Genomic DNA, 14,489 nt, shown 5'->3' with positions numbered 1-14,489 from the left:
GTTTACTCCCAAAATAAATTTTGAGGGGAAGATGGAGCTATGGAAATGTATCAAAATGCGTGTACAGCTGTGTATTTCCAAAATTCAAAACCGAACCATTCTTACATGAGTAAAATTGTTTATATATATATGCTGTATCTTTGTGTGATGAAGCATTAAATGGACATCAAAGGTACCAGAACAGCAACTTCATTGTGGGGTGGCATGGAGTTCTTTTTATTGTTAGCTACAATGGATTAGAGAAGTAATGTATTGACAATGACAGGGAGGTGATAACATTCAGTGTTTAGGTGAACACTTTTTTCAGTATTGACATGAACAACTTTAAAAGAATATATTCCCCTGCCACCACCCCTTTAAGGCAGTAGTACGGTCAGAACTTTAAAAGCTATTTTGAATTTTAAATTGAGAGATATTTCTAGCTTGCTTTCTTTAAGTAAAACAAATTCTGTGGGTTTTCTAAATTAGTATAAGAACAGAGTTAGTGTGGGTTTAGCTACTGAGATACTTTGTGGGTTTTTGATCAACTTCATGTTTTCTTTTCAGACTGGAATGCAACAAGAAAGACTGGGAGGTTGATTGCAGGAAGGAGATTCAGCATCATCAAAAGACATGTGAAATGTTGCAGGAGGAAAAAAAAGAGCTTTTGACTCGGCTTGAAGGGTCTCAGGAACTGTACAGCAAGTCTCAGAATGAACAGCAGGAACTGGAGTCAGAAATCAGCAGCCTAAGAGACCAGCTTGCTGACTTAGAGAATTCCTTCACCAAATGTGAGCTGGCCAGGGAAGAGCTGGGGACTGTGGTTAAGCAACAAGAGATGAGTATCCAGAATTTTAAACTCAACTGTGAGCAGCTTGAAGCTGACCTGCAGGCTTCCAAGGACCTAACAAATAAGCTGCATGAAGAAATTAGTGCCAAAGATCAAAAGATCATGAGTTTGCTGTCTGCCAAAGAAGAAGCAGTGATGGCTGCTCTAGCTGAATTACAGCAGCAGCATTCTGAAGAGATGAAAGAGTTGGAGTGTAGGCTAAGTAAGGAGGAAGACAATAAAAAAGCCTTGGAAAATGAGAAGAACAAATTTCTTGACAAACTCAATCATCTCACTGAAAAGATGAAGATAAGCAGAGAAGAAAGTAAGCAGCACAAGGCACAGCTGGACTCCTTCACCAAGTCCATGTCATCTCTGCAGGACGACCGAGACCGCATTCTGAGGGACTACAAGCAGCTCGAGGAACGCCATCTTGGTATAATCCTGGAAAAAGACCAGCTAATTCAAGAGGCTGCTGCTGAAAACAACAAGCTCAAGGAAGAAATTAGAAGTTTCCATGGCCAGATGGATGACCTCAACTCTGAGAATGCCAAGCTGAATGCACAGTTGGTGCGGTACAGAGAAGACCTTAACCAAGTGATTTCAATAAAGGACTCCCAACAGAAGCAACTTCTCAAAACACAGCTTCAGCGGATCCAGACTCTGGAAAATGAGAAGGCAGCCATAGAAACACAGCTGAAGGAGTCTGAGCATACTCAGGATGATCTCAGGAAGGGCATGGAAGCCTTAAGAGAGGATAAAGTCAGAATGTCGCAAGAGATTGACACTCTTAGGTCCTCTCTGTCGCGGGTGCAGAGTGAGATGGCAGCATTACATGAGGGCAGTCCCATCGTGGAGTGTCAGGCAGAACTGAAGGCTCGAGAGAAAGAGCTACAGCAACTGAGTCATGAGCTTTCCCTCTCCCAGAAGAGAATAAGAGAACTTGAGGGGGAGCTAGACTGTGTTCAGAGGGATGCAGCCAAGAGAGTGGGAGAGGCTGAGGACAGGCTTCGGAAGGAGCTGAAGCACCTGCATCACGATGCAGGGATAATGAGGAATGAAACAGAGACAGCTGAAGAGAGAGTAGCAGAGTTGGCACGGGACTTGATGGAAATGGAGCAGAAATTGCTTGAAGTCACAGATGAAAACAAAGATCTCAGAGCTCAAATTCAGTCTTTTGGGAGGTCCATGAGCTCTCTTCAGGATAGCCGAGACCAGGCCAATGAAGAGCTTCGTCTTTTGAAACAGAAATATTCTACGGATTTACAGGAACAAAAGAGTCTAGTGCAGACTCTTCAGAAACAGATGGGTCAGCTACAAGAGGAGCAACGTTCCACTCTCAGGGACCGAGATATGGTCAGGTCTGAGCTGACAGAGCTGCAGAAGGCTATTGATGAAAGAGGTCTCTTGGCCCAGATTGAGGAACTTAATCAGCAGCTCAGAGCTAAAGATGATGAGCTTCTCCACTTGTCTTTGGAATTGGAAGGCTCTTCCAACCAAGTCAAATCTTTCTCCAAGGCTATGGCAAGCCTGCAGAATGACCGAGACCGTCTGCTGAATGAATTGGACAAAACACGTAAGATTGAAGAAGTGAAACAACAAGCAGAAGGGACAATTTCCACCACTGCTTTGGAAGTGCAGAGTCTGAAGAAGGCACTGGCCTCCTTGCAGAGTGACAGAGACAGAGTAGTAAGTCCATGTTCTCTCTTCCTGCTCTTACTTTAAGTACCAGCAGAGGTTTGGATCTTCAAGTCTTAAAATTCAGCATGCTTAGCTCTGATAATAGAAATGTGATGCATAGATCAGGCTGCATCTTCATGGAATCACAGAATAGTTGAGATTCAAAGGGTCTTCTGGAGTTTTTCTAGAGATCTCCTAGTCCAACCCCCCTGCACAAACAAGGCTTGCTGGAGTAGGTTGCTTGTACAATGTCTTGTTGGATTTTGAATATCTCCATCAGTAAACATTCCACAGCTTCTCTAGCCAGCCTGTTTTTGACTGACCAGACTGCAGGTTCACAATTCTCCTTTCTTGCCCTTCTTGTAGGTAGGGATGACATTTGCTTTCTTCCAGTCTTGAGGAACCTCTTGAGTCACCATGACCTTTCAAAGGGAATGGAGTTGCTCCCAATGACCGTAGCATTTGTGGGCATGCTCCATCAGACCCCATGAATCTGGTATGGGCCATCTGTATTTTCTCTGGCATGGAGGCTGTGATTCCATTGTTAACTTCCAAGGGTGGTTCTCTGTGAGGTTGGTTTAAAATATGAAATCATGGAAATAAGGTCCCTGTTAACCTGCATAGTTCACATCTGTGTCAGCTCATTTGATTTGCCTTAGATTTCTAAGAGACTAGAACAAAGACTTGAGTTTCCTCCTCCTCTTGGCAGCTGACTCTCAAAGCAGGTACAAGACATTGCAGATTCCTTCTGACATTCTTGCTTGCACACTGGATGTGTCTGTGTTTGTATGGTCTCTGGCACAGTGCAGCCCAGCAAGTTCCAGAGTTCTCCTTGCTGCTCAGAAGACAGACATGTCCCACTGCCACTCACTGAGCACCGTCCTGTCTCCAGAGTCAGCCATGTCTTCTTGTCTTCAAAAGCAATTGCAGCGATGCATGTGTAACAACAACAACTTATTTCTAATTATAGCCTGACTGGAATTGGAGAGCCAAAAGGATTTTACTTATCAGTTTCCTGGTTTACAGTAAATACCAACTTCAGGAGTTATGCTTAACCAGCTCCTTCTGTGTCACTTAGTTTTCCTCTGATTAAGATGATTATTATTGTAGTCTGGAGTCTTTTTGTTAATGTATTTCACATCTTCATGGGAGGGCTCAAAACTCACTGCCCTTATTACCGATAGAATTGTCTGAGGGCGTTTTTCTGAGCAGTTTTTAGTACACTGCTGTATTTGATGATTCTGTTTTTAGTTCCTCTGTCCTCTGAATGTGACCCTTTTCTCCCTTCAGACACCACAGTAAGAAATGCTCTTAAACAGTTCTGAGTAAGAAACCTGATGCTTGCTCAGCTGTCACATAATGATGTTTCTCTTTAATCCCAGGTAAGAGAGCTGGAGAATCTGCAGCAGCAATACATACTTGTTGGGGTGGAAGCTGCTGAGAATTCTCGCTTAAAGGCACAGCTGCAGCAGTGGGAGCAAGAGGCAGACAAACAGCTTCGTCTGCAAGAACAGCTGAGGCAGGAAGGAGCTGTGTACCAGCAGGAGCTCCAGCAGCTCAGGTGAGCTGTCTGTCTGCTTCCTGCCTTGGCCAGGTTGCCCATGTGTTTGTTTCTCTCAAAGAGCGGTTGTGGGCAGAGCTGGGGGGAATGCTGAGAGCCCCACCTGTGCCAGGTGACACTGAGCACCCGCCCTGGCCAGGAGAGGACGGGATTCCCTCACCCAGCTTCTGCCTCACGATTACAGCCCAGCAGCTTGGAGGTCAGTGCCTGTGTGGAATAGATCAGGGATGTCTTTGTTTTATTTCCTTCATCCACTGGTGGTCAGTATCATCTGTTGGAGAGGAAACTGAGGTGTTTCTTGCATTGGAACTTGTGTATATGATCACAGTACTTTCCATTCCAGGCTGCTGCTGAACACCCTTTATTATCCCATTGATAGCGTAGTTTAGAGCATACTAATTTTGTATGGCTGTCTAATCCTATATTTCACTTGCTCTATGTCTTCTAATTCGTTCTTTTTAACTCTGTAATTCAAGTCTAGTAAAAATATCTTCTCCAAATGGAGTAAAACTAGTCAGACAAATGTGCTTTGTTCTGAAAACAGGGGGAAATGCTTTCAGGTATTTCAGAGATCCATTTAAGAATGCCTGAGGCTGGAATGAAAAGGGTGGGATTTTCTTCATGAAAAGGTCTATGGCTTATCTTTGTCCAAAGTGATACAAAAACTTGTAGTTCTCTCCCTCCCCCCTACCTCCACTCTGACCCTCAAATTAACACTGCAGATTTCGTAAAGTTTGAAGCATCTTACAAATTTTATTTATCCTGACAAAAGAACAGGAGGTTTATTTCCTGTGCAGCTTTTACACTGTACATGAAATGCTGGCCTCAGGGTGGTGTGGTACTATGGGTCTGGTGCAGAGAAATTAGTATGGGGACAAGTGGCATTGCCACTTGACAAAACTCTGTACAGTGAGATCAAAACAATGTCCAGAAACACAGAAAGTGTGAAAAAGTCACCCTAGGACAGCGTGGAACAATCCAAAGGGTTCAACCAAATACAGAAAACTTCCTTAAACCTGCTTTTAAGGTTCCTGTACTTAAGTGTGTTGTTTTGGCTTGGCTTGGTTATAAAACTTCATGTCTAGCATGAGGTGATGGTTGGATCGCCCCTGGCTCAGTCTTAGCTGGGTACCTGGTCATCATGCTGGCGACTTCCTTGTAACTGGCCTTGTTTATGCTGGGCAGACAGGAGAAGAACACGTGGGAAAAGCAGAGCAGCAGCATGAAGGAGCAGTACCTGCTGGCCATTGCAGAGAAGGACAAGGAGCTGAGCCATTTGCAAAGGATCACACAGGAAATGAGGCTGCCCTTCAGCAAGGCTCAAGCCGTACAGGGACAGCACCAAAGCAAGGTGGGTGCAAAGATAGAGATTCTTTACTGGAAATGTGAAGCTTGAAACTCAACCAGAAGAGCATGTGTTGCCTCTATCCAGCTCCTGCAGACTGCAACACTGGATGTGGGTGTGAGGCCTCCAGAGATAATACCAACAGTCTAACTTGCATCACTGAAAGTTGTAGAAATTATGGCGTACCCTTAAGTGCTCTTCATTACGTTCCTGGTTTCAAGAAAGGGGGCAGAAGAGACAGGGCTTCCTAGGCACCTTGGGTCCTTTGGAGCAGCATGGAACTTCTCAGATGTGTATTCTGGCTGGTTTAGAATTGCCCTCTTGTACTGTCTTTGAATCTAAGATTTTCTGTCTTCATTTTTAATGTCAGATCTTCATTTTTAAGTTTTCTATTGAATTTTTCTTGCTGTTTTTACTGTAACAGGGATCTGCAGTCCTCATTCAAGCCCAGAGAGGCTGAGGCTTGAACACTGCACCTTATCTCTTATTCCCCCTGTATACAGTCCTGAGAGTGGAGTGGAATGTGTTTGGTATTTTGTTTGTGTAGGGAAGACTGCATGCACAGTGCAGTGCATCAGAGCCAAGACAGAACTGTCCCACCCATGTCTGCCATGTCCCAGTGATTTATGTCAGAAAAAGCTTGAACAATGTTCATGTGATGCTTTCCAAGAGGATCCGTCAGTGCTGGCCTTCTGGTCTTTCTTGATTAGATCAGTGTGGACATTACTTTAGGTTTTTGTTTGTATTTTCTTTTCTCATTCATGAGCCTTTTTTTTTTTCTTCCTGTGTTGCAAACAGCTTTAAGACAACTTTTGAACAGGACCCATCATATGTGCAAGTTTGGTGCTCTTTCCTGACTGTATTTTCAGATGGCTTTTAGGATATTTCTGTTTATTCCCCATTTGTTCTTTTGCCTGAGCAGATCAGGTTCCAGGTCTAGGAATAATGTTAGGTTTGACCTTGGAATACTGAAAAGAGAGGAGAAACACAAGAGCGAGTTGTCACATCAGCAGTCTATTTTCCATTGTTCTTTCCTTGGCAGATTTCTCCAGAAGTCCTGAAAGGGGACTTTTCAAGCCTAGAAGCAGAGATGAAACACCTCCAGGCCCAGCTAAGTGACAGTCTGAAAGAACTGCACCAGAAAGAGCTCAGAATTCAGCAGTTAAACAGCAAGGTACTGATACGTCTTACACTTGCTTGCAGTCAGGGAGAAGGAATGTGGGCAGGGTTTGGCTGCAGTAGGGTTCAGGAAGCAAGAGTGGATCTGTCCTTGCAGGCATTCAATGAAGTAACACAAAATCAGAATTGGATCTCTCAGCAAAGCAGTGTTAGAATCACAGTGATGGATTCACTGCTGCTGAACAGGGCTGGCACAGCAGCAGAGCGCATTCCCCATGCCCTGCTCTCCTCAGTGAGCAGCTGTGAGAGCCAGAGCTCTGCACTGAGAGGCCATGAGGGGCACAGCTGCTCCTGTGGACCAGAAGGACATGCAGGCCCCAGGCAGATCCCATGCAGCAGGCTCAGGGACAGGGTCTGAACCAGCAGCTTTTCTGCCATTGCCGAGGTGACAGAAGGGGAGAGGGGAGGAGAGAGGACAGATGGAGGGGACAGTGGGGGAAAGAAGTTGAACGGGGGAGGTAAAGGCCAAAGGGACCAGAGAGTGAGACCATATGAAGAAAGTTGTTTGCAGTTTCCATGTCTATGGTCAGGAGCACTTGCTAGCCTCCTGCTTTCTGGGCTGCTGAAGGAAGTCCCTCCTTGGGAAGGCAAGCTTGTCATCTTCACTTCTGCCTGCTAGCTTGAAACACTTCCTGCATTTCGGTGCACAATCACAATCGATCAATTCCCACTCTGAAATGGAAGACCCAGAATTTATTCATCTTCAGAAAGAGAGCTGTGTTCAAGGTGAAAGTGAGAATAAAAAATAATAATTTACTGATGATATTTCTAAAAGGTTTAGGTCAATATCAGCACTGTAGAAATCTTTTTCTGGACAGGTAGTATTCTGTACATCTCTTTGATGTTTTGAGACTCCTGTTGCAGAAACGTTTGCCACAAGCTACTCTTGGAGATTGTCACTGATCTTTTGACATTAGTGATGGGCAGCGTGGCAGTTATATGTTCTCAAGAGAACTCTTACCCTCAACTAGACAGAGAACAATTTTGCTTTCACAAAATCAATTTCTTTGCTTGCTGATTGTTTTCTCTTCTCAGCTATCTCAGGTTTTTGAGGAGAAAAATGCCCTCTCCCTGCAGCTGCGAGGGAGCAGTCGGGGCACCTGTGAGAGCCATCCGCACTACAGCGAGGTCCTGAACCGCTGCCTGGTGCTTGAGAGGCAGCTCCAGGAGCTGCAGGCTGCAGACAAGAGCATGGTGAGGGGGCTGGCCTTGCTGCACTGCGGGGGAAAGCTCACTGCAAGTGGCTCTGTGAACTGTCCAGCATTGTAGTGGCTGCGTGCCCTCTTGATTCAGTACAGTTTGCAGCACATTCTTGTGTTCTTTCAGGAGCTGTTCGCAACAGACGCTGCTCCAGGAGCACCCCAAGAAAAGAATGAGTCACAGAGAGGCACTTACACACCTGAACTGCAGGAGCTGCAGCTGAGGTAAAGAAAGTCTGAGAAAACAGGGGTGGGGATGTTGGTCCTGATGGAGGCCTTGAGGCTAGTGATGAGCCTGATGCTTTTACTCTGCACCAGTGTTGGGAAAACTCAGTCCCACACTAGGATCTTGTGGACTTGGAGGAACTGTTGAATGCACTTAATAGCTGTCATTAGTTATCTCTTTGGATTGGAGCTTCAAAAAACCACAAGGATAACATACAGCAGCAATGCCAGCCAAATACCAGCATCTTGAATCTGGTAGGCTGAATCCTCAGTAGCTGGTGAAGTATATCAATGGTCCTGGTCTCAGGGTTGTAGCCTGAGACTGTGTCTGGAATTGAGATGTAGCACAGGATTCCTTGTAAGTTTCTGAAACTAAGATCTGGCACATGATTCCTCAAACCCTTTCAAAATAATTTTCAGAAGGTGGAGCCATGGTGACAGAGGCAAGGATGTCCTTCCTGATGTGAAACTGAAGCTTGAAGAGATTTATCTTCTCTCATGTTTTCCAAATATTTTATATATAGTAAAGATGACTAAGTCTCCTCTGTGAGCTGGGAGGTAATTTGAGTCTGTTCACACACTGCATCAGTGAATGCAATAGAAACACAGTGGTCCATGATTTGGGCCTTTTTGGCATATGCTGTGTTACTTCCTGACAGGTTGTCTGAAACAGAACACTTACATAGCAGCACAAAGCAGGATATGAAGTATTTGGAGGAGCAGCTGGAGGAGGAGCGGGACCGTCGCCTTGCTGCAGAGGAGGCTCTTTTTGCAGCACAGGATCAGATCAGGAGGTGAGGCAGCTTGAGCAAAGGAGCACCATCACCACAGAAGTGTGCTGCTGCTAGCTCTGTGTTTCATATGCACTTCATCACATCCCTCTGTCAAATGGCACTGGTGGCACAGAGACAGCTACCATGTCGGTGGCAGAATCACAGAAAGGTTGAGGGTGGGGGTCCAAAGGGGTTCAGGTACCTCCAAAGACCACATGGTCCAGCCCCCTGCTCAGCCTAGAGCCAGCTGCCCAGGACCCTCTCCAGATGGCTGTTGAGTATCTCAAAGAGGAAGGCATCACACCCTCCCTGGGCTACTGTTCCGTCAATTGTAGGCAGATAGGATGAGACAAATGATTAGACATTAAGACAAGTTCTGTCTAGAAGTTAGATGCCAACTTGCTTGATTAGTTAAATTAACTACTGGAAAATAGATTCGGAGACTGAGAATTGGGTGCAGGCTGAAGAGGAGTTCTCATGCTTCCAGGGGATTTATCTGCCCAGTAAGCACCTGTCTGTCATGGCTGAAACAGTTTTGACTTGAAGAATGTCACTCATTTTTAATGTATTGCCAATTAACATCAACTTTTCATTGATTTGGTTATTGATAAACAATTAAACACTTACGAGAAAGGACTTTTGTCCACTTTTCCCAGGCTTAGTTTGAGCCCAGCCCCCTGTCCTGCCCCGTGCCCCCTCTCCAGCACTGCACTGTGCACTGCACAGGGCTCTGCCCATCTCAGGGCACTGCATGGATGCCCTCAGAGTCAGCAGAGCAAAGGCAGCTGGTCTGGACTAGATGTTGGCATTAGGATGCAGTGAGCAGCAGGTTAAAAATGCTTGATTCCCCTCACTGACTATGGAGGGGGCTTTAGTGCATGACCTGATTGTAGGCACGCATGCTGTGCATTTCCTGATAGTTCAAATAACGGGAGTTATGGACTAGTGGAGTCTTTTACATGAAAACAATGCCTTTCTTCTGACACACTTGCTGATTTAGTCAAAAAATAATGGTCTGTATGGAAGAATTCTGGATGAAGTTCCCTGGTAATTGCTACAAGGTTTGGACAACTATAGCTCCTTCTGGCATTAAAGTCTATAAAAGCCTCCTGCAGCTGATCTCACTAATAAACCATAGCCCCAGGATGTGATTACTGCCTCTGTCACTAGAAAATAGGAAGAACCAGCACTATTGCAGCCAGAGCTGGCTTCCAAAATAATTTCATAGAATTTAAAGCATACAGGTGTATTATCTGCCCTGACTTCTTTCAAGTCACACTATAAAATTTCACTTGAAAGGAAGAAAGACTCTTGGTAGCTGAGCCACCCTGTTCTTTTGCTCAATGTGAGCTCAGGCGGCATGAGACCTGTTCAAATGGAACCAGCTCTTGGCAAGTGAAACCAGTTTGCTTGCAGGGGTTGTTTCCTTTTTTGAGAAATGCCTTCTTTCCTAAGCTTGGTTACAGTGTTGATTTGGGACATCATAATAAAAAACTGAATTTAATTTCATATTTGTTGTGGCAGGTTGCAGTCAAGTGAGTGGTCATCTTCCTTAAGTGCCAGCATTGATATGACTCCAGGGCATGAGCAGTCCTTGCTGATCGACTCCACGGACAATAATTCCAGCAGAGTAAGAATTTAACATTCACAGCTGTCAATTATGTGAGCCCCAGCTGCTTCAAGAAACTGAACCTACAGCACTTCAGTTCCTCTGTAGACACACATAAATCAGTCAGGGACTCTGTAGTTTTTCTGCTCTCACCGTGCTGGAAACAAAACTGGATGGGGCTGGCTCATGGACAGCCTGCAGAGAGCAGGGCAAGGGAGCATTTCATGAGGATTGCCCTAGTGTTAGGATCTGACTGTAGAGCAATTTGGGGAAGGTTTATGCTCATTAGCTTAAACAAACTTATCTCCATGGTCTGGAGAGTTCCGGATGAAGGCAGCTGGGGCCACAGCCACTCCTTGTAGTAACTGCTCTCTCTTTACTCTTGCAGAGCCGGAGTACTCCTGGACTGCGGCGCCTGTTGCGCTCTCTCCTCCGCTCCCGGGCCCACCTGCCCCTGCTGGTGGCCACGTACCTGCTTGCTGTCCATGTCCTGCTCTTCCTGTGCTTCACAGGCCACCTGTGAATGGGAGTGGCAGCTTTTCCTCAGCCCTGTGCATGCTGAGGGCCTGCACGCCCTCACGGGAGGGCAGCCCTTGTCCCAGCCTTTCCAAACCAGCCCTGAAGCAGCAGCTGCCCCCAGCCCCTGCTGTCAGTGCTGGGGAGCTGCTCCAGGAGATCTGCCCTTCCCTTGGTGTTTCTATGGGAGTGCTTCGTTTGCTGAGCCAGGGTTGTGCTGCAAGCCTCAGGGACAGCATCTGTTCCTGTGCCTGGAAGCATTACCACTCATTTTAGATAGTATTGTGCTGCAATAGGAATACGAAAAATACTCTTGTGTTGCTGCAGTACTTCAGCACTTCTAAAACTGCACAATCTTCCCCCTCTTAGGCTGAATCCATAAGTGAGGTTGGGGGAACATTGTAGCTGGATGTAGGAGAATTGTCTTCCCTTTCTTCCACCCCTTAGATTTGCTCCATGGCTCAGAGCTGTCTGAAATGCATATCCTAAGAAAGTTATGGGCACTTTAAGGAATGTGAATTTTAAAATCATGTTTCCTGCTCAGTTGCATCTCCTGTTGAAGAAGGGCCAAAATTAGTATATCTGGCTGTGGTGAGCATTCCATTCAAAATCAGTCATATGTCTGCCCTGACAAGTCTGTAAAAATAATGCCAGTAGTTTAGTTATTTAAAATGAATAGGAAACATGAAACCTTTTAGCTCTTAAGTTAAAAATCCTCCTATTTATAGTATTTGTGCACCTCTTATGATGGAAGGTGCTGCCTTACCTCTAGTAGAGCAGCCCTGCTCCTGCCTTCTCATCCACTAAATACTTGTCACAAGACTGAACCTGCACAGGCTGTGTTGAAGGGGTCCATAATGTGCTGTGTGGGCCCAAAGCAAATGCAGAAGCTCCAGAAATAAACTCTCTCCCTTGTGCTGAGGAAGGAGCCAGAGTTCTAAAACCTTCTGCTTTTAGAACCTCTGGTGTAGAAAGCTGGTGCTGGTGTTTGGGCATGTTTGGACCCAAATCAAATGATACAAATGGACTGAATCTTTTATGATATATGGAAATATGGATCTATTTCCATTTGTTTTCTAAGAACCTCCTAAATTTGAGACTGCCCACTTCCAAAAGGAGAATGTTGGATGCAAAGGAAGCTCAGTGGTGTTCGCTGCCAGATCCTGAGTGGTCATTTCATTCAGAGTACTGGCCAGGAGAATCCCATCTGCCTCTCAGTAGAGCATTAACAGTCACATTTTTCCCATGGGAAAGAGGTAGTTCTTTTGATATTGGTGATAAACTAAGCTGCTCTAGCCAGTGCAGAAAGCCTGTTTGACGGTGGAGTGATTTCACTGGTAGCTAAACCAGCTGGATCTCTGGCAGGTCCAGAGCACTGGCACCAGATATCCTCTTGTGGACTGTCTGTGATTGTCAGTGTGAACTTCCTCTAACTATGTCAAATTCAATGACCAAATAGTTTGTCCATATCTTCCTGGGGTATGAACTCCTGTATGTATAATAAAGTTTATTTTTCAGATGGAGTTTGTGAAACATTGCCATGTAACTGCAAGTGCAGGGTGTAGTGCTGCTGTATCAGCACACCTTGTGTGGGGCACATTGGGGCTGCAGGTCCCCTCTGTGTGCACTGCCTTGTGTGATCGCTGCAGAAGCTGTTTCGTTATACAAGTGAATGCCTGGGTGATGGCCTTTTGTCCCTATCTCGCTTCTTGTTCACCTGACAGAATAAGGAAATAGCACCTGAATGGGCAATGTCTCATGGTAGGGATGGGTGGAACTAATGATTTTAAGATCCCTTCCAACCCAAACCGTTGCATGCATCGTGAAAGCGATTCCAGTGAAACAATACCTGCCTAGGTTTGTTTTTGCACATTAGCCTGAACACTGCACCTTGTTAGAGTTGTGTGACCCCAGGACAGATAGAGAAGTTGGCAGCAGTGAGCTAGAACATGCTGGTCGTTCAACTGTCCCAACTTTGTGTAGCCAAAACCAGGTACCCTTGTTCATAGTCACTGCTATAGTCCGCAACCACCGCTGGAACAAAAGCCTCCATGGGGCTGTTGTAAGGCTGTAGATGATGTTTTGCACTGTGTTTAACAGGAGCAAGGATTATAAGTGAAGCATGTTTCCTTAAAGCGCATGCATTTTTCCCTGAACTGAACAAAGGCATGATTCTGAGGCCTCAGATACATTTAAATGTTTTATGCCTACAGACAGAACAGTTATAGCTTAGATTAAATATGGGAATAAAACCTCAAAAGGATCTCCTGATCTGCTAAGCATAGGCTGACTGAACAGCTTTGTGGTTTGACCTGATGAAAGGTGGGGCCTTTTAGCTGATTGTTCCTGTCTCAAACATTTCAACGTTTTGTTTCTTGTCCAATAGACCTGTCCTGCCTTGATTTTTGATCTATCTTCAATAAAGGCTGACAAGGAAGGTCGGCCAACGAAGCTGTGCTCTGTCATCCTCGGGCACTCAGGCCAGTTCAGCAGCACCCTGAGGCTGGGACAGGTGTGGTTACGTGCCAGGAGGAAGGCAGTACCAGGGGTGGGTACGAGTCACTGCATGGAGCTCTAAGGGGTGCCCTCCTGATCCTCTCAGCTCCCTTTGCAGGACAGGTGTGAGGGTCTGGGAATGGCAGACAAAGCTCATGATGAGGTGCAAGGAGCCTGTGCAGGTGCCCTCACCCAGGGCAGAGCAACCCCCCCTGATAATGAGAGCTGCATCAAGGCCATTGCTGAGGAGAAACAACAGAGGGTGCAGTCACAGGCAAGTTGCTCCTGAGCACCATGAAAGCACCCTGTGCTGGACTCTTTTCAGGAGTGCTTGCTGCCCCCAGGAGTCCGAGACACAGGTGTCACTGGAGAGCTGACTGCAGTTCAGTGCAGCCTTTGGACTGTGCCCACTCTGGCTCTCTCATGTGGGTACTGGTGATGTGCAACAGCAACCCCAAGTTCCTGTTGATCAGAGCAGTTTTCAGGCCCCAAGGCAGAATGGAAAAGGTTCAGGAGCACAGTTAGTGTTCTCCTCAAGCCTCCAAGTGATGGGGAGAGATGCTGAAAGTGAAAGGCATGCTCAAGACATGGCTCCAGGATTTGTGCCTCCACCAGAACTCTGGTTTTTATACCCATGTGAGAGTCTTCTGTAGAACACAAGTGTGCTAGGATCCGCTGGGCTCCAGTGTGCTGATGGAGGAACTCTGTGTCTGCACTGCATCAGTGTCTCAGGGCAGAGGCAGCCTGCGGGGGAGCTGCAGCACAGGGGAACTGCAGCACTGCAGGGGAGCTGTGGCACTGCAGGGGAGCTGCAGTACTGCGGGGGAACTGAACTGCAGCAGTGCAGGGGAACTGCAGCACTGCTGGGGAGCTGTGGCACTGCAGAGGAGCTGCAGCACTGCGGGGGAGCTGCAGCACTGCGGGGGAACTGAACTGCAGCAGTGCAGGGGAATTGCAGTACTGCGGGGGAGCTGCAGCACAGGGGAGCTGCGGCACTGCAGGGGAGCTGCAGCACTGCCGGGGAGCTGAACTGCAGCAGTGCAGGGGAATTGCAGCACTGCGGGGGAGCTGCAGCACAGGGGAGCTGCGGCACTGCAG

At 46.5% G+C, this 14,489-nt stretch overlaps 1 protein-coding gene across 2 annotated transcripts in view; it reads left to right on the top strand.

The window, feature by feature from the left end:
- The window catches only part of GOLGB1 (golgin B1), a 41,245-nt gene extending 28,817 nt beyond the window's left edge, over positions 1-12,428 (top strand). For both annotated transcript variants that reach the window (XM_058804626.1, XM_058804627.1), the window contains 9 exons: positions 547-2,497; positions 3,871-4,049; positions 5,235-5,400; positions 6,437-6,568; positions 7,609-7,767; positions 7,900-7,997; positions 8,657-8,791; positions 10,295-10,400; positions 10,768-12,428. In XM_058804626.1, the coding sequence (XP_058660609.1) occupies positions 547-2,497; positions 3,871-4,049; positions 5,235-5,400; positions 6,437-6,568; positions 7,609-7,767; positions 7,900-7,997; positions 8,657-8,791; positions 10,295-10,400; positions 10,768-10,902 (3,061 nt within the window). In that variant the 3' untranslated portion in view covers positions 10,903-12,428. The remainder of the gene's footprint in view (positions 1-546; positions 2,498-3,870; positions 4,050-5,234; positions 5,401-6,436; positions 6,569-7,608; positions 7,768-7,899; positions 7,998-8,656; positions 8,792-10,294; positions 10,401-10,767) is intronic.
- The last annotated feature ends 2,061 nt before the right edge of the window (positions 12,429-14,489 follow it).

The sequence above is a fragment of the Ammospiza caudacuta genome, chromosome 5, assembly GCF_027887145.1.
Source record: "Ammospiza caudacuta isolate bAmmCau1 chromosome 5, bAmmCau1.pri, whole genome shotgun sequence".
Classification (NCBI taxonomy): Eukaryota; Metazoa; Chordata; class Aves; order Passeriformes; family Passerellidae; genus Ammospiza; species Ammospiza caudacuta.
The sequence above is the reverse complement of the archived record's forward strand: the minus strand, read 5'-3'. Positions and strand labels throughout refer to the sequence as shown.